General features: G+C 49.9%; 1 protein-coding gene across 1 annotated transcript; it reads left to right on the forward strand.

The window, feature by feature from the left end:
- Window positions 1-1,754: 1,754 nt before the first annotated feature.
- On the forward strand, window positions 1,755-17,517 carry CDCP2 (CUB domain containing protein 2). The gene is made up of 6 exons (XM_003770341.2): window positions 1,755-1,836; window positions 5,495-5,842; window positions 6,592-6,927; window positions 10,704-11,057; window positions 16,341-16,519; window positions 17,191-17,517. Exons 1-6 carry the CDS (start codon window positions 1,755-1,757, stop codon window positions 17,515-17,517), a joined length of 1,626 nt encoding a protein of 541 aa, XP_003770389.2.
- Window positions 17,518-17,834: the final 317 nt, after the last annotated feature.

Genomic DNA, 17,834 nt, shown 5'->3' on the forward strand with positions numbered 1-17,834 from the left:
CCCTGGGACACGTTTCAGACAACCTGGTCTTGCGCTTTAGATCCCTGATCTAGCACCCAGTGTTTGTGATCCAGCACCATGGGGTCATATGGTCCTGGCAGACCACAAGGACCATTCTGCACCATTCCCAAAGTGAGTCTCTCCAAGGAGACTGTGGCTCGTGGAGTACAGGGACCTGTCCCTGCCTTCTCACGTACAGCAGGGCCTCAAGAATAGAGGAGCTCAGGCCCTGGCGCCGGCCACTCTATGCAGGACATATCAGCCAACTCCCCAGGGGCCACTCCCCGCAGTTAAATCTACGTTACCATTCTCAGGAGACAATCCACCAAGGGGAAAAGTCACTGGGTGAGAAATCAGAGGATTTAGGAATCCCAATTCTGCCCCTTCCTCACTGTGCAATTTTGAGCAAATCCCTTGCATTCTGGTCCTCAGTTTTCCTGTCTGTAAAATGAGAACATGGAACCAGAAGACGTACAGTTCTGAATCTCTGATCCTATAATATAGAGACCTGAGTTCAAGTCCTGACTTAACCATGCTCTACGTATATAATAGTGGTCTCAGTTTCCATGACTGTAAAATGAGTTTAAGAATACTTCTGCTATTTTCAGCAGAGTTGTTGTAAGGAAATTGATTCATAAACAGAAAAGAACTCTAGAAATGCAAGTTTATGTTACTGCAGCAATTTTTAATTGTATTTTATTTTTCCAAATACATGGAAAGATAGTTTTCGATATTCATTTTGTAAGATTTTGTGTTCCAAATACTTTTCCCTCCCTCCTTTCCTTCTCTTCCCCTCCCCAAGACACAAGCGGTCTACTATAAGCTATAAATGTATAATACTTTTAAATGTGTTTTCATATTTGTCATCTTGTGCAAGAAAAATCAGACCAAAAGGGGAAAAACCACAAGAAAGAAAACGCAAACGAACAAAGAAGTGAAAATACTACGATTCGCATTCGGTTTCCATAATTCTCTCTCCAGATGAGAATGACAGTTTTCATCCAAAGTTCATTGAGATAGTTTTCTGTCACCGAATTATTGAGAAGAGCCAAGTCTGCCCCAGTTGAACATCACATGCTCTTGCTGTCACTGTGTATAAGGTTATCCTGGTTCTGCTCCCTTCACTAAGCATCAGTTATGGAAGTCTGCTTCTGAAACCAGCCCGCCACTCATTTCTTACAGAATAAGAATATTCCATAATATTCGTGGACCAGAGCGGATTCAGTCACTCTTCCCTCAGTTCCCAGTTCCTCACCACTACAAAAGGGGCCACCACAAACATTTGTGGGCCCCTTCCCCTCTTTTAGGATCTCTTTGGGATAAGGGCCCAATAGAGACACTGCTGGATCAAAGGGGCATCAGCTTGAAAGCCCTTTGGGCAGAGTTCCAGATTGCTGCAGCAATTCTTAAGGGTTCCCTGAGTCCCCAGCCCAAAGGTCTTTGAACCCTCGTGTTCCCACCTCTCCCTGTTGGAAGATCCCCCCCCCCTTCCAAATATAAGAGCAATGACCAAGGATCTGGGAGTGTCAATCTAGAGACATTTGATCACGACATTAAAATTGAGTGAAGGAAGCACCCAATGGATCAGCTTTCTAATTCAGAGACCCCATGAATTATTCACGCTGCTATTAAGTAGGAGGCTCCTTAGGACCTCTCTTTCTTTCTCTTTTCTTTCCCATCCCAGAGCCAAAGGCCCCGGAAGCCTCCACCTGGAGGCCCCTCTCTAGCTCTGCCGACCCCCGAGGGACGACAAGATGAAGCAAAGCCCAGGTTCCTCCTGGCTCCTCCTGCTGATGGCTCTGAGGGCTGTGGGGCTGCCAGCCTATGGAAAAAAAGGTAGACTGTTACCTGGGCAAGGGAGGAGGGGAACGGGTTAGCTCGGGACTCGGGCAGAGCTGAGAGGACCTAGATTGCCCAGATGGGTGACTACATCATGGCCACTTTGAGCTCCAAGATAATCCATTATTATTATTTTAATAATAATGCCCTGAAAGGGGCACCACTTATTCTGGTCTTCAAGTTCCCCCCTATAAAATGGGACTAATCGTCCTCTCCTAGCTTCCCATTTGGGCTTGTTAAGATAATGGCAATGAAAGTGTTTTGCAAAGGCTGGGGAGCCCCTCCCATGGCCCCTTGGTCAAGGCTCTCTAGGATATTATGCCCTTTAATAGAGAAGGTCCTGTGGTCACTGTTGCTTGGTTATTGACTCCTGATGTTCAGGAACATTCACGAGCGTTCATTAACTAAGTCTCATATTGGACAAGAAAAGGAAGGAACGTAAATGAGAGGCTTTGATCGGAACCAAAGGCCGGCTGGGACCACCTTTGTTTCCAGACGCTGACCCAGAGGGGGCAGGTTCTCCCTCTCCCAGGTTCTCTGCTGATGGGAGGGGAGGGAGGCTCTGGATGATCCACATGTTAGTTCTGGACTAACTAGCAGGAAGGGATGTGGGCCACTCTAGGGGGGCTGCCCCTCAGAACCTGCAGATGCACAGAATGGAGGTGACGGTGACCCAGCCTACTGGGCCCTTGGGCCAAGCAGCACCATCCGCCTAAGGACAGGGGCAGCCGGGTGACCAGAGAGATGGGGCGTTTCAGGGCGGGGTTCTCTGGGGCCGGGACGCTCCGAGATAAGGATCCTTTCTCCATGTTCGCTCAGCAGAGGGTAGAACAGCTCCCGGGAAAGCCCAGGTCGAGTGGCAGCTGGGAAGAAATCCCCTGGACTATAATCCCTCCTCCTCCCTGAACTAGGCCCCAAACTAGAATTCCTAGTTATGTCCCCACAGGGCAGTCACACGTCTCCAGCGAGGGGCAAAGAGGGTCTGCATCCCCTTAGGGGTAGGTCCAGAGGCAGCAAAGCTCGGGGAATGAGGATGGCCCTGAGAGGCGCAGCTATGACTCCAGGGCTCTCTCCCAGGTTCCTGGAGACCTGCTTACCAGCCTCCTCCTCCTAACCCCTGCCTCCGCCTGCCTCCTCCCTGTCCCACCTCGCCCAGGTGCAGGGCTGCAGGGGCCGCCCCTTGTCTTCTGAAGAGCCACAAACCATAGTCTGGGGACATGGCATGAAATGGGCTGCAGGTGGGCTTGCCTAAAGCTTGAGGGGGGGGGCGGAGGCTGGGGCTCATCTACCCATGTTCTGCTTTGTCTTGGTGCAATGGAAGGTAGAATCCAGAAGAACCAGGTTCAAATTCTGACTCTTCTACTTGCTACCAATATGTACTTGAGTGAGTCTTAACCTCTCCAAGCCTCAGTTTCCTGTAAAATGAATGATTTGGACCAGATGATCTCTAAGGTCCCTTTGAGCCCAGGAGCAATAATAGAAGTCAACAATAGCCAAGTGTCCAAGGGGCCACAAGGGTCTTTAGAACGTAGCTTATGAGAGCTGGGATGAGTCTTAGAACGCAGAATGTCAGCTCAAAGCAGAGGATGCCAGAGTTGGGAGAGACTAGAACATGGAACGTCAGGCCTGGAAGAAAGCTCTGAGGCAGCCCAGAACACCGAGCGGCAGGGCTGGAAGCAAGCTCAGAACCAAGTTTGGGAACGGAGGCCTTAACACAATGTCAGAGTCCCAAGGATGGGATGGACTTTAGAACTTAGAATGTTAGAACTGGAAATAGTTCAGAACAGAGAACATCAGACCTGAGAGGAAGACTGTTAGGGCATAAATACACATCACCCGCTGCCAGGGGAGCAGAGACCTTTCCGAAGGGGAGGAATAGTGCAGGGCAATGGGAGGGCTTAACAATGGCTTGTTGAGTCCCAGAATCGGGAGCAGAGGGCCTGTCGCATCGCCAAGCTCAGGGTGTCGTGGATACCACTTTTCATCTCCCCCACTATTTCCCTTGCAATTCTGCTCCAGAGACATGGGAATCCCAGGTGCTCTCACTCCCCCGAGACACCCTGAGCCTCTGTGCTAACTGTCCCCAAACCAGGACACTCCCCGCCCCTTCTCTGCCTCTTGGAACGCCTGGTTTCCTTCTGGACTGAACTTCTGTAGTGCACCCCATGTCCACCCCCAGCTGCTCGTGTCTCCCTTTCCTCCTGCAAGATTACTCTGCACCTCCTCCATTAGCAGGGGAAGTCCTGGGGAGGAATGGCAGGCTCTGAAGGCAAGAACCCACAGGACACTTGCCTACTGGGAGTTCATTTTAAATTTCCTTTGGATAATTGTTTATAAAGAAGGTAATCTCCTTGTTCTGCTGGCCCTCTTGTCCTCCTGCCCCTTCTTTTCAGAGCTGTTCTGGATCAAGGGTTTCCCTTCTCTGGTCTCCTTAGTCCCCCAATCCCATCCCTCGCACTTTTTTTTCTTTTCTGTGATCTTTGTGGATGGAAATCAGAGGCTGCCTGTCATGTCCTGTGGCTTCATTCCTTGGGGAATATGGACATTTTCTTTTCTTCTCTTTTCTTTCCTTCTGTCCTTCAAAACCAACAGGTGTGAAAGTTCAAGAAAACACTTGCCAATAGTTTTTAGCTGCATCACTAAAGATTGTCACTGGAAAACAAAGTGAATTTCCCAAGAGCAGGTACAACTTTACTTTTGCTTTTTATTTCTTGCACTTAGAGCTCCTGGCACATAGCAGGTATTTATCATTATTAATTATTATTAAATAATTATTTCTTAATTATATTATTATAATTATGTACCATATATAATTATATTATATGATTAATTAATAATTAAATAACAAGCATTTATTAAGTGCTTGTTGATTGATAAGTTTGATGGGTCTCACCTTCATCTAACATCCACCTGTAAGGATTGAAGAAAGAGGAGATAGAGGGTATCCATATTCCATACTCTTCCATCCTTCCTTGTCCTGCCTGCTTAATCCTCTGCAGCTGTATCCCATAGGATCAGTGAGTCAATCAATAGCTGATCAATACGCATTCAGTGAGATCCTCTTACAGATCCAGGTAGTGTGCTAGCATGGGAGCTTCTTAGGTTCTAGCATTTTATGGTTGTGAATCTATGTTCTAGAACAGGGGTCCTCAGACTTTTTAAATAGGGGGCCAGTTCACTGTCCCTCAGACTGTTGAAGGCCGGACTATAATAAAAACAAAAACTTTGTTTTGTGGGCCTTTAAATAAAGAAACTTCATAGCCCTGGGTGAGGGAGATAATCGTCCTCAGCTGCTGCATCTGGTAGTTTGAGGACCCCTGGAAATCTGTGAATCAAAGAACACATGATCTGCAATTCCAGAATCGGCAGTTTTTTAGTTAATTCCAAGTGAGTCAGTGGGCCAATTCCAGACTTGATGAGTCAATAAAACACGTTTCTTCTCTGAGAAGGAGTCAGAGGACTTGGGTTCACATCCCAACTTTGCTATTAACCATTTGGTTAAGTTACTGACCTACCTGGGTCTCAGAGATGACCTGGAAAGTCCCTTCTAGCTCTCGAGCTTCATGGTCCTCCATCCCTCCAGAGCATTTGGTCACCTGGGAACTCTCCCCTCCCAGACAGAAATGCTTTCATCGGTCTCTTCTCCTTGTCCCAGGCATCAAGTGTGGTGGGGTGCTCTCGGGGCCGTCAGGCAACTTCTCCAGCCCCAACTTCCCGGGGCTCTACCCCTACGACACGGAGTGCAGCTGGCTCATCGTGGTGGCCGAGGGCAGCTCCATCCTGCTCACCTTTCACGCCTTTGACCTGGAGTACCACGACACGTGCGGTTACGACTATTTGAAAATCTACAATGGTGCCTCCAGTGACGAGGGCAATCTCCTGGGCCAGTTCTGTGGCCAGAGCCGCCCGCCTCCCTTCACCTCCTCCTGGCACATCATGTCCGTCATCTTCCACTCGGACAAGCACGTGGCCAGCTGGGGCTTCTCAGCAGGCTACCGGAAAGGTCGGGGGGGGGGACCAAAAACTCAGGGGTGGCCAGAAAGTTTGGGGGTGACTGGAAAGTCAGAGGGTGATTGGAAAAGACAAGGGATGTTGGGAAAAGTCAGGAGGTGACTGGAAAAGTTGGGGGTGACTAGAAAAGTCAGGAGGTGACCAGAAAAGTCAAGGGGTGACCAAAAAGATTAGAGGGGACCAGAAAAGTCAGAGGGTGATTAGAAAACTCAAGGCGTGACTGGAAAAGTTAGGGGGCAACTGGAAATGTCAAAAGGTGACCAGAAAAGCCAGGCGATGATTGGAAAAGTCAGAGGTGATTAGAGGGAAGTCAAGGGAGAGAGAGAAGCTAAGGGACCCCTCAAGGTCAGAAAGGGAGTGGGAGGAGAGATGGGCCCTTAGACCATGTGTCACTTGCAGCTCCGACAATCCCCACCTGTCCAACTCTGGGTCTTACTTTTCTCACCTATAAGACACAGTGGCTTTGACCAGATGACCACTGGGGTCCTTCCAGGTCTGGATCAATGAGCCTTGGGTTTGATTCCCGCTTTCCTACCCACTATGGAGGTCTCTCCATATTTTTTGTCCTCAGTTTTCCTCCCTGTGAAATGGGGATCAGCTAGCCCCCTGTTACTGCCCCACCATGGGGATGGGGGCCTTGTGCACGGCCAATGGGCCCACCTGTGGCAGGTCTGTCCCAGTCCTGCCCGAGGACCTCGGGGCCCCTCTCTGTCCCGCTGATGTGGCGTGGTTCTCTTGCAGACACCTGCGGGGGGGTGCTCACCGGCCTGTCTGGAGTGATCACCAGCCCGGAGTACCCCGGCAGCTACCCCAACAACGCAGAGTGCCACTGGGTCATCAGGGCGTCCGGATCTTCCACCATCAAGCTGGTGTTTGCCGACTTCCAGGTGGAGAGCGATCGATCGTGTAACTACGACTACGTGGCGGTCATTGAGGGGGGAGGCCCTGCCCGGGGCCGCCATTACTGCGGCAGCACCAAGCCGCCAGACCTGGTGTCCCTGGGCCAGGAGGTGCAGGTGGTGTTCAAGTCTGACTTCAACATCGCCGGCCGGGGTTTCAAGGCCTACTACTTCTCAGGTAGGGGGAGTTGGGATCTGGGGGAGAGGGAGATGGGAAGGCTTGGCCCATCGCCCACTTTGGGGAGCTCCCAGGTGGAGAGGACCCACCCTGACCCCAAGAGCTCCCACATCTCCCGAATGCAGCTCTCAGTCCCAAATCTCCTCAGGGAGACCGAAAACAGGTGAGCAGGAATCTCCGTGACTCACAACTGGCCAAATAACCTAAAGACCAGCAGAGATGGGGAACCCTTCACTTCCTCTGCTCTGCTTGTCCACAGCCTCACTCTTAAGGGATTTTCTTCTCACGTCAAACCTAAATTTCTTTGTATCTTCCCTCCATTCTCTGGGGCAAGACTAAGCCCAGTCTCTTGGAGCTCCCCTTCAGATACTTAAAAACTGTTGTCATGTCTACCCTACGCCTTCCCTTCTCCAAACTGGCCATCCCTTGTGCTGCAGCCCGTTTTCACTGAGCTCATTCTCGAGTTTCCCTCAGTCTTCGGATGCATTCCAGTCTGTCTAAAATGTGGTACCCGGAGCACAATTCTCCCTGTGTGATCTGACCAGGGCAGAGGACCAGGGCCCATCTTCTTCTTCTGGGCTTCTCTTAACTCTGCCTAAAAGCCATTAGTTGGGTGATTTTTATCTAGCATAAACATCTACCATATATGATACATAGCTACTATACACACTTGACTCATATCAAATTGGTAGTCTACTAAGACCTCCAGATCATCTTCAGAGGAATGAGTCTAGCCACGCCTCTCCATCTCATACTTGTGAGTTAATTTTTTTTCAAACCAAAGGCAGAATTTTATGGTTATTATTAAACTTCATCTTTTCTACTTTTCTAGCCTGCTGAGATCTTTTTGGATCCTGATCCAGTCACCCATCATATTAGCTGCCTCCCAGCATCAGGTCATCTGCAAATTTAATAAACATACATTCTATGCCTTTATTCAAGAAATAGATAAAAAGGTTGAAAAGAATAGTTCTGATTATAATCCCCTGGGGCAGTTCACCAGAGAGGTGTTCTAAAGTGGAATTGACTTGTCGATGACTTTTCAAACAGCGGAGGCTCCCTGAATTTTTAATATTTGTCATTTATTCTGTGGCAAGTGATCCATTATAACCACATATCCCAATTTTTTTAGACATTCTTTAAATGTTGGACATAGATTTTATTTCCAGCTTTTTGCTATGATGGATAATCCAGCTAAGGGAACTGGGCTTCCAATGGGCAGGTCTTTCCTTGCCGCCGATAATATCCTTCTTGCAAAGGGATCTTTGAGTCAAAAAAGAGATGACAACAGAATTATTCCACTCACAACGTCTTTTTACAGCCCCCTGCCCACAGCATTCACTAACCTGCCCATTTAGTGACCCTGTTAGAAAGGACAGAATTTGCCTTTGATGACGTCTTGCTGACTCCTTGGGATTGGTTTTTTGGGGGGTGGGAACATTCACAGACTGTCTCCTTAATGATGGCTCCTAGACCTTTGTAAGAATTGAAATCAGGCTCACGGCCCAGTTTTGCACCCTCTCTTCTATTTCCTCCCTGCCCCCCCACTCCCCTTTTTTGAGTCAATCAGGGTTAAGTGTTTTTCCCAGGATCACACAGCTAGTAGAGGTTGGGGCTGAATTTGAACTCAGGTATTCCAGACTCCAGAGCAGGTGCTCTTTCCACTATCTCTATCTCTATCTCTATTTATGTCTCCACTATAGATAGACACCTAGCTGTCCCTTAATATATATATATATATATATATATATATATATATATATATATATATATATATGTCTTCACTATAGATAGATGTCTAGCTGTCCCCCACTGCCTTTTTTTGGAAAATCAGGACAATTCCCTTTCCCTCTGCAACACATTCTCCTCGTCTCCCAAGTCTTCCAACCGCCGCCAGTTTCTCAGACATTACATTTGCTGTTTCTTTCAGGAACCTAGAACATCATTCATCCTGGTACTTACTGAGAGCGATGAGGTTCCTGCTCATGAGCTCACTTTTCTTGGGTGTTTCCTTGGACACTCATTTTTGTTCTCTCTGTCCTGTTCCAAGTTCATTCTCCTTGGAAGAGAAAGAACAAGGATAGACCCATGATTTCTTTGCTACAGAGAACTCCCACGAGAGGAAACTCCCTCCACCAATGTAGACTGTCACATTCTCTGCAGCTTAGAGTCTTAGACCATCATCTAAGGCACTAAAAGGTCAAAGAACAAGGTCACTCGGCCAATATATCTACATAATCTTTTGAATCCTGAGCAGGGCCCGTGTGCAGCACGTACCCGCAGCCCTTCTCTTTGTGTACTTGTGGGTGATTGTCTGCGTATTCGCTCCCCCATCAGACTGAGCACTTCTCCAGCCCAGGGTCTGTTTGCTTTCTGCCTTTTTAAAATTGCCCCCATCTTTAGCTCGGGGCCTTGACACATGTTGAACTTTGTTAGTCGTGACAATCCTACCTGACTCCGTTTGAGATTTTCTTGGTGGAGATAGTGAGCTGGTCGGCTGTTTCCTTCTCCAGCTCCTTTTACAGATGAGGAAACTGAGGCAGGCAGGGGGAAGTGCCTTGCCCAGGGTCACACAGCTCGTGTCTGAAGCTGGATTTGGACCTAAGAAGACGAGTCTTCCTGAGTCCAAGCTCAGCGTTCTGTGCTCTTTGCCACCTAGCTGCATAGTAGCTGCTTAACCACTACAGCTGACTGATGTCTGGGGGAGGCCAAGGCTGGCGGGTTGCTTACGTTGGGGGTCTCTGAGCTACAGCAGGACCAAACTCTGTGTCCTAAGCCTCTGTTCTCTGGCATCGGGGCAGCCTCTGGATAGAGGGGTCACTGGGCAGCCCAAGGAGGGCTCGTGTGGCTCAAACTGGAGACAGAGTCTGTCCAAGCTTCCACGGCAAGATCGGGCCTTCAGTGGCCCTGAGCTCCCAGCCCAGCTGGGACGGGAGACACGGCCTCAAACGCAACCCAAGCTGGTCCCTGCTCTTCATCTGCGTCCATCTGCGTCCGCCTCGGTCCCTTTGGCGGATTCCTCCCTTCCCTCTTTATCAAACTCATTTCTGCCGTGTTTTTCGAATTTCACGCTTGGCAACGTCCCATCTCTCTTGGGTCAACTTCTCTTGCAAAATATTATGCCATTTAGTCTTAACTGTTCTGCCTCCAAACCCGGGAAAATGGCGCGCGGCCTTCCTCGGCTCATCCATCAGAGGGATGTGACAGAGGGTTCCCCGTCCCCCAGGTCCCGGCGCGTCTGCTTTAGCAGCTTCCCGGCTGGTCGGAATTCGGGGCACGACAGCTGGGCCTCCAGTGGCTTTTCTGCCTGCTGAAAGAGCCGGTTTTCATTAAAACAAGGCAGAGGCAGAGAGGAGAGAGAGAGGATGAGGGAGGAGAGAGACAGACACAGGGAGCAGAGGCAGAGACACAGAGAGAGACAGAAGAAGGAAAGGGGACACACAGAAGGAGGAGAGAAGGGAAGGAGGGAGGGGGAGAGAGAGGAGAGGGGAAGGGAAGGAGGGAAAGAATCCTTTCATGTTCCATATAACAGCCAACAATGTGGTGTTAGGAACATAGAACTGCAGGTGACGGGAAGCCCGGCTCGGGCTAAGGAACCCCTTTTGACTGGTGGGTATGACTCCATCACCTGTGAGTAAAGTTTTTAAGTCCACACTAGGGCCTGCTGCAAGCTCTGCAAGCCCAAGATCCTGGAGACCCACAGCGCCCCAGCCCCGACCTGGCCCCTTCTCCCGGGCTCCCCAAGCTGCCGTTAACGCTGCTCTTTCTCCCCCCAGGGGAGTGCCAGGAAGTTTATATGGCCATCAAGGGCAACTTCTCCAGCCCCCAGTATCCCAACTCCTACCCCAACAACATCCGCTGCCACTGGACCATCCAGATGCCCCCCGGCTACCGGATCAAGGTGTTCTTCCTGGATCTGGACCTCGAGGAGCGGAACGTGCTGACCAACAGCTGCGACTTCGACCACCTGGCGGCCTTTGACGGGGCCAGTGAAGCCGCTGCCCTCCTGGGGAGGTGGTGCGGGCGAGAGGTGCCCGCGGCCATCACGAGCAGCCACCACCAGCTCCTCCTGGTCCTGCACACGGACCGCAACACGGCCAGACGCGGCTTCTCCGTGGCCTATATCGGAGGTGAGTGTGGCCCCCTCGGAGTGGCTGGCCAGGGCTCCCAGGGAAGACCGGGTGGAGCACTCGGCCGTCCTCCCTCTGAGCCTCCCCTACCCCCACCAACCTGGCCGTGCTCCCGAGAAAGCCTTCCTCAAAATTCTCCCCTCTGGTCTGCTGCCCCCCCAACATTAGTAAGGACTTGCTGAGAGAGCAGGCAGAGCCGGCCCCTGCTTCTGGGGAGCTTACGTCCTCTCGGGGGAGAAGTTCTCTACAGGAGAACAAGACGATTTTATGGGGGAGGGGGCTAGCACCGGAAGGGATCAGAAAAGGGTTCATGTTGGGGATGACTTTGAAAGAGGATTCTAAGGGGGCAGCTCGGTGGTGCAGTGGGTAGAGCCCCAGCCCTAGAGTCAGGAAGACCTGAGTTCAAGTTTGACTTCAGACACTTAACACTTCCTGGCTGTGTGACCCTGGGCAAGTCACTTAACCTCAACTGCCTCAGCAAAAAAATACAAAAGATGTCTAGGGAATGTCAACTTGTGGCATCTAAAGGGCAGTTGGAGAGCTGAGTCTGCAGGTCGAAAGAGCAGTTATGGATAAAGTGAACTGAGAACCATCTGTGATGGTGATAACTGAATTCCTGGGAACTGATAAAACACCAAGGAAGTCCTGACTCATAAAGCGCCAGGGCAGCGAGTGACGGGACATGAAGAGGTGGGAGAAGGAGACCATGTTACACGGTCTAGATTTTTTCGGTGAAATGTGAAGTGAGATTCTGCGCTGAGAAGGTGGGGAAGAAGCCGTGGGAGGGCTGAGGAAGGACACGAAAGTTTGGAAGAGCTGCTGTGGTGGGTGGGATTGGGGAGCTCCCTCACCATGTGCACACACTGTGTGGTGCTGGGAAATCCCAGGACACGACAGAGTCCTGCCCTCGAGGAGCTTCCCCTTTACATAATTTTAGGAGAAACGGGGAGCAGTTGGGGGTTGGGAGAGCTTTATGACTGCTCCAACTGTACAGGCTTTGGAGTTTCCCTCTTCCTGGCCTTGTGGACACAGTCTTTCTGACCTTTCTTCCCGTTTGGCTCTTACAATAAAAGGAGTGGCAGACTGGTGGGGAGGATGCTGGGAAGGGCCAGGTGGGGAGGGAAGGAAGGAAAGGACGGGACCAGCTGGTGCCAGCAACAGGCTCTCTCTGTCAGGCAAAGCCTAGAAATACGTCAGCCTTTGTTGCCTGGAAGCCTGGGGATTTACAGCCCGAACTGTGTCCTCCCCAACATCATGGCAGCTCGGAGCTGGGCGCAGCCCTGATTTACACTCCTGTCTTCCCTCCTTGCTGGAAAATGGCCCCGGGGGAGCCTCCACATTGGGAGCCCGGATCAACCACTCAGACAATGTGGGACTGAGGGGAGCTCAGTATTCCAATACAGAGTTAAATCCCCACTGTAGATAATTAGACCTAAAGGGACCTTAGGATGTCAGAGCTAGAACAAAGAATATTAGAACAGAGAGATCGAGAGTCCCAGATATGGAGTCAGAGGGATCTCAAAGGCCTTCGAGGTCGAACCTCTCATGTTATGGATGAGGAAACTGAGGGCCAGAAAGGGAAGGGCTCCCAGGGCCTGGGTATCAGAGGTGGGATCAGACCCTCGGACTCCAAGGCTGGCGCTTTTCCCGCTGCACCTCTGACGTGCCACAAAATGTCCTAGAATGTGAAATCATAAACTTCAGCAAGCATCATTATTTGCAGTCAATATTAGCACTGGTCCCCCCACTTTCCTTGCTGACAGAATGCTAACTTCGCAAAGGAAAGGACTATTTCAATGGTCTTTGTATCTCCAGCACCATGGACAGTGCCTGGTGCTGGTAAACAACCGAAGTCATTAAGAGACATGGGGCAAGAGTGGGGTGGAGGGTGGAGAAGGGGAGGGAGAAAGAGGACAGACAGAGACAGGGAGACACACAAAGAGACAGAGATTTATAGAGAGAGACTCAGTCAGAGACAGAGACAGAGAGAAAAAAATGACAGAGAGAGTGAAGGAGGGAGAGAGACAGAGAAAGACAGAGACAGAGAGACAGAAAGAGAAATAGAGAGAGAAACAGAGACAGAGAGAAAAAATGACAGAGAGAGTGAAGGAGGGAGAGAGAGAGACAGAGACAGAGAGAAAGAGAGACAGAGAAAGACAGACAGAGAGAGAGACAGACAGAGAGACAGAGACAGAGAGAGACAGAGATAGAGAGAGACAGAGAGAAGAGACAGCAAGAGAGAGACAGAAACAGAGAGAAAGAGAGACAGAGACAGAGACAGAGAAAGAATCAGAGAGACAGAGAGAGACAGACAGAGAGAGAGAGAGAAAGAGAGAGAGAGAGAGACAGAGACAGAGAGACAGAGACAGAGAAACAGTAACAAGCAGGGGAATGAGGAAAGTCTCAAGTGGGAGGTGGTACCCAAGCTGTGAGGGAAGCTTGGAAGAAAGCCAAGGATTCTGCCATGTCGAGGTGAGAAAAGAGAACATTCCAGGCATGGGGCACAGCTTCTACCAAGGCCCAGAGACAGGCGAAGAAATGAAGCAGCGCCATGTGTGGGAAGCTGCTAGCAGGCGAGTAAAATTGAGAGTGAATGAAGGGGAGTAATAGGAGATCATAGGAAAGATAGATGGGAACCCATGGCAGAAAGCCGAGCATCATGGATTCTTTCCTACAGGAATAGGGAGCCACAGAAGTTTCTTGAGGAAAAGCGATTGGTGTGGTCAGATATGCATGTTAGGATGTTCGTTTGTTCTATGTAAAGGATGAATTTGAGTGTGGAAGAGACTGGGACAGGAAAATCAGAATATAGAATGTCAAAACTCAACCCAGAACGTCAATCACGGGACATCTTAAAACATAGAGGGCCAGAGTGCCAGTGCCAGAAGGGACTTAGCCATTGGCTGATCCAACAGAAGAGGTGGCTGACAAAGGACTCCAGGAGCATTTCCCTTGGGGCCATAGTGGCTCTCTTCCCTCTGTTGTTGTGTGAGGAGCCCTCCTGTGTTTAAAATGCTTGAAGAGAGGATTGGAGACCCTGCCCACCCCACTCCTCCTCCTCCATCCTCTATGCTGCGATGGGGAGGGGAGTTCTGGGAAGCAAATGGATGCCGAGGCAGAGAGAGCCTCCCCTCCCCTGAAGACCCCCACAGAGAGGTAGGGAACGTATGAAAAGAAACTGAGGAAAGAAACAGGGGGTTAAACTTAGATGGCCTCTGAAATCTCACAAACATTTACTAGCTCAGGTCCCTTGGCCCTGCTCAACTTCAGGAGCCTCATCTGTAAATGGGGACCATAAATGCAATGATATTTATAAACCACTTGACACACAGTAGGTGCTTCATAAATGTGTGCTCCCTTTTCCTGCTCCCCATCCACCTTCCAAGATTATGAAGATCAAATTAAGTAATACTAAAATGTTTTGCAAACCTTAAAGCACTATGTTAATGCTATGATTATGATTATCATATAAATATATAATATAGGAATCTATTTCCTTAATATATTATGTATATGTGTACACATGCAATATATGTGTGTATAATAGAAGTAATATATAACTATATGTAATATATAAATATACTTTTTTACTTTATAGAAATAGATTTACAAATTGATATGATATAAATCTATGGAAGTTATATGTAATTTACTATTATTCTCTCCTCGATCCTCTGATCATGGTTTGCCCTGCAAACTCGGGGTCCTTTGGTGGGAAGCAGTGGGGATGGGAGGCTTGTTGGGACCCGGAGGGCTGAGTAAATGAAGTGCCATCTTCCTGCCCCACTCGGAACTGCCAGGGAATAGATTCAGTTTTGCAGATGAGAAAGCTTGGAGGGCAGGGACCGTCCCGATTCTTTCTTTGCACCCCATAGCACCTAGCATGGGCTTGGTACGTTTGTTATTACTGTTGTCATTCAGTCATTTTTCAGTCGTGTCCAACTTTTCATGGCCCCTTTTTGGAGTTTTCTTGGCAAAGATACTAAAATGGCACATAGTAGGTGCTTAATAAATATTTAGTAATGCATCGATTTGGAGCAGTAAAGGAGCTCAGAGGTCGCCTAGTGCAACACATTCAACTTCTGATGAGAGACCTGAGGTCTAAGGTCACATGTGGTTAAGGAGAGGTTCTAAATCTGGCAATGGTTCCAAATCTGAAGTGGTAAAATGATGATGATGGTGATAATGATGATGATGTGATGTTGATGAAGGTGATGATGATGATGATGATAGTGATGAGGATGATGTTGATGAGGATGATGGTGATGGTGATGATGGTGATGATGATGATGATAATGATGATGGTGATGATGATAATGATGATGATGATGTTGATGAAGATGTGATGAAGATGATGATGATGATGGTGATGATGGTGATGGTGAATGATGATAATGATGGTGATGATGATGATGGTGATGATGGTGATGATGGTGATGATGATGATGGTGGTGATGATGTTGATGCAGATGGTGATGGTGATAATGATAATGATGATGATAAGGATGGTGATGAGGAGGATGGTGATGGTGATGATGATGGTGATGATGGTAATGATGATGCCATTGTCACCTACTGCCAATTGAGAGGCCAGAAAACTCCTTTCATCCCTTTTCCTCCCTTCCCCATCCCTGCCCATCATTTCCCTCAAATGGGTTCCAGGGAGGATTTCCCTGACTCTCACAGACTGCCAGGGAGAATTGGGTTCCAGGGCTGTTAAATGAAACTAATCCACCTGGGAGCCCAAGAGTTTTCCTCCTGTTTCCTTCAAAAGTTGGTGAGAAGGAATGAAGGCAATGGACAGTGAGATGGATCAAAGCTGAGGTTTGGATGGCAGGCAGGATGGATGAAAGGCTAAGGAAGGCAGGGACTTGGCCACCTAGTCCACTAAGGAGTCCAGATGAGAAGGGAAGGAGAGAATCATCAAGGCAAAGAGAGAACTGAGGAGTGGAGTGATTAGAGATCACAGGGAGAATGAGCAGGGCGGGGAGCTGCAGGGCAGAGGGAGCTTAGAGCATGGAACATTGGAGCAGGAGTGATCGGGAGACACGGAATGCCAAGCTAGAACTTGGGAGGACTATCTGGTCCAGCCCCTTCATTGTACAAATGATCTCCTTGAGGCACGGAGAGAGAATGGAGCCCCCAGACTTAGGAGTCTCTCAGAGGGAGTCCTAGAAGCCCGGTCCCCTGGGCCCCAGTGCATACCTCCTTTTGCTCAGATGCCATTCTCATGCTTTGGGCCCTGGCAGGCCCCATTGACCCCAGCCCCTCCTCTGTTCTCAGTGGTCCCCATGAACGTCAGCTGTACCCGCACCGACTTCCAGATCCAGATCTCCATTCAGTCACTGGCCCAGCTGGATCGGAGCCAGATCTACCTGGGAAGCCGAAGCTGCCCAGCACAGGTGGTTGGGGACCACTTCAGAATCCAGGCCCGGTTTGATACTTGTGGCACCGAATCCCAGGTAAGAGGTGAGGAGGGGGATCCCAGAGTTTCATGGAACTCTGGGCAGTAGAAGGAACAGGGATTGGGTTTGTTGACTTTTAAGGTCCTCTTAAGAATTTTCTGTTCCAGAAAGCTATGTTTAAAAGATGCTCTGATTTTATCTCCCATGATTCTAAGAGTCTGTATACCAGATTCAATATACCAGATTCTTCCAAGCTCTAACATCCCGTGTCCAAGAATCCTTCCAGTTCTGATGTTCTAGCTTTAATGTCGGATATTCTGACTACAAGTCTTCATCTAGATTTTATGATTCCATGATTAGAGTGATTGATTCTATATATCTAACTCTCAATGATTTCTAAGATTTTAAAATTCCATGATGAGTGGGTCGGCTGATTCCACACCTTTCCTGAGCTCTCCCCGCCAGCCAAGTGCAATCGCCTCCGTCCCCAGAAGTCCTGTTCAGTGTGAGCCGTCACAGGCTCATCCAGGCAGTCCACCGCTAGACCATGGCCCTGGGAGATCGTGGGTCCCTGGGTTTGGGGCAGGCTAGAAGAGGAGCTGGTGTCTGGGGAAGGGTGATGGAGCATCCCCTGGCCCCTCGGGCAGTATGTAGGGCCCATCATTGAGGGGAGCCCGGCTCTGGGAAGGAACCCAGCCCTGCCTAGGGCTCTGGATTGGTTTTTGCAGAAAAGGAACAACACAGCTGTGATCGTCAGTGTCCTGTACATCGACTTTTCGGGCATGGTCGGACAGGAGGAGATCCATAAATACGAGCTGCGCTGCGAGCCCCGGAAGAAGGAGGCCTCGGTACACCTGCTGGCCGGCTCCGGCTGGCTTGGCCCCTACGGCGGCGCAGAGCACCTGCTCGAAGCCCCGGCCCAGGCGGAGGCCAAGGCCCAGGGGCAGCTGGGGGCCAGCCTGACCCAGGACACTAGTGACATCGTCTTCCTGGCCATCTGCATTCTGGCCGGAATCCTCATGATCATTGCCATCGTGGGGCTGGTGCTGCTGTGATTGTGGTAGGCTGGAGGTGGCTCCGAGGAGAAGATGAGGGAGCTGGGACTGGGGGGTTTGGCCTGCCTGGAGCTCGGGGAGGGACCTGACCAATAAGGGGGTGACACAGGCTGGGACCTTGGGACAAAACACGCTACAATGTCAGAGCCTTAGAACGGGGGGTGTCAGAGCTGGGAAGGGTCTTAGAACAGTAATGTGAACTGGGCAGGGTCTAGAACAGGGGATTCAGAGCTGGGAGGGATCCAGAACAGGGGGTGTCAGGGCTGGGAGGGGGCTTAGAACAGGGGGTATCAGGGCTGGGAGGGGCTTAGAACAGG

The sequence above is a fragment of the Sarcophilus harrisii genome, chromosome 4, assembly GCF_902635505.1.
Source record: "Sarcophilus harrisii chromosome 4, mSarHar1.11, whole genome shotgun sequence".
NCBI lineage: Eukaryota > Metazoa > Chordata > Mammalia > Dasyuromorphia > Dasyuridae > Sarcophilus > Sarcophilus harrisii.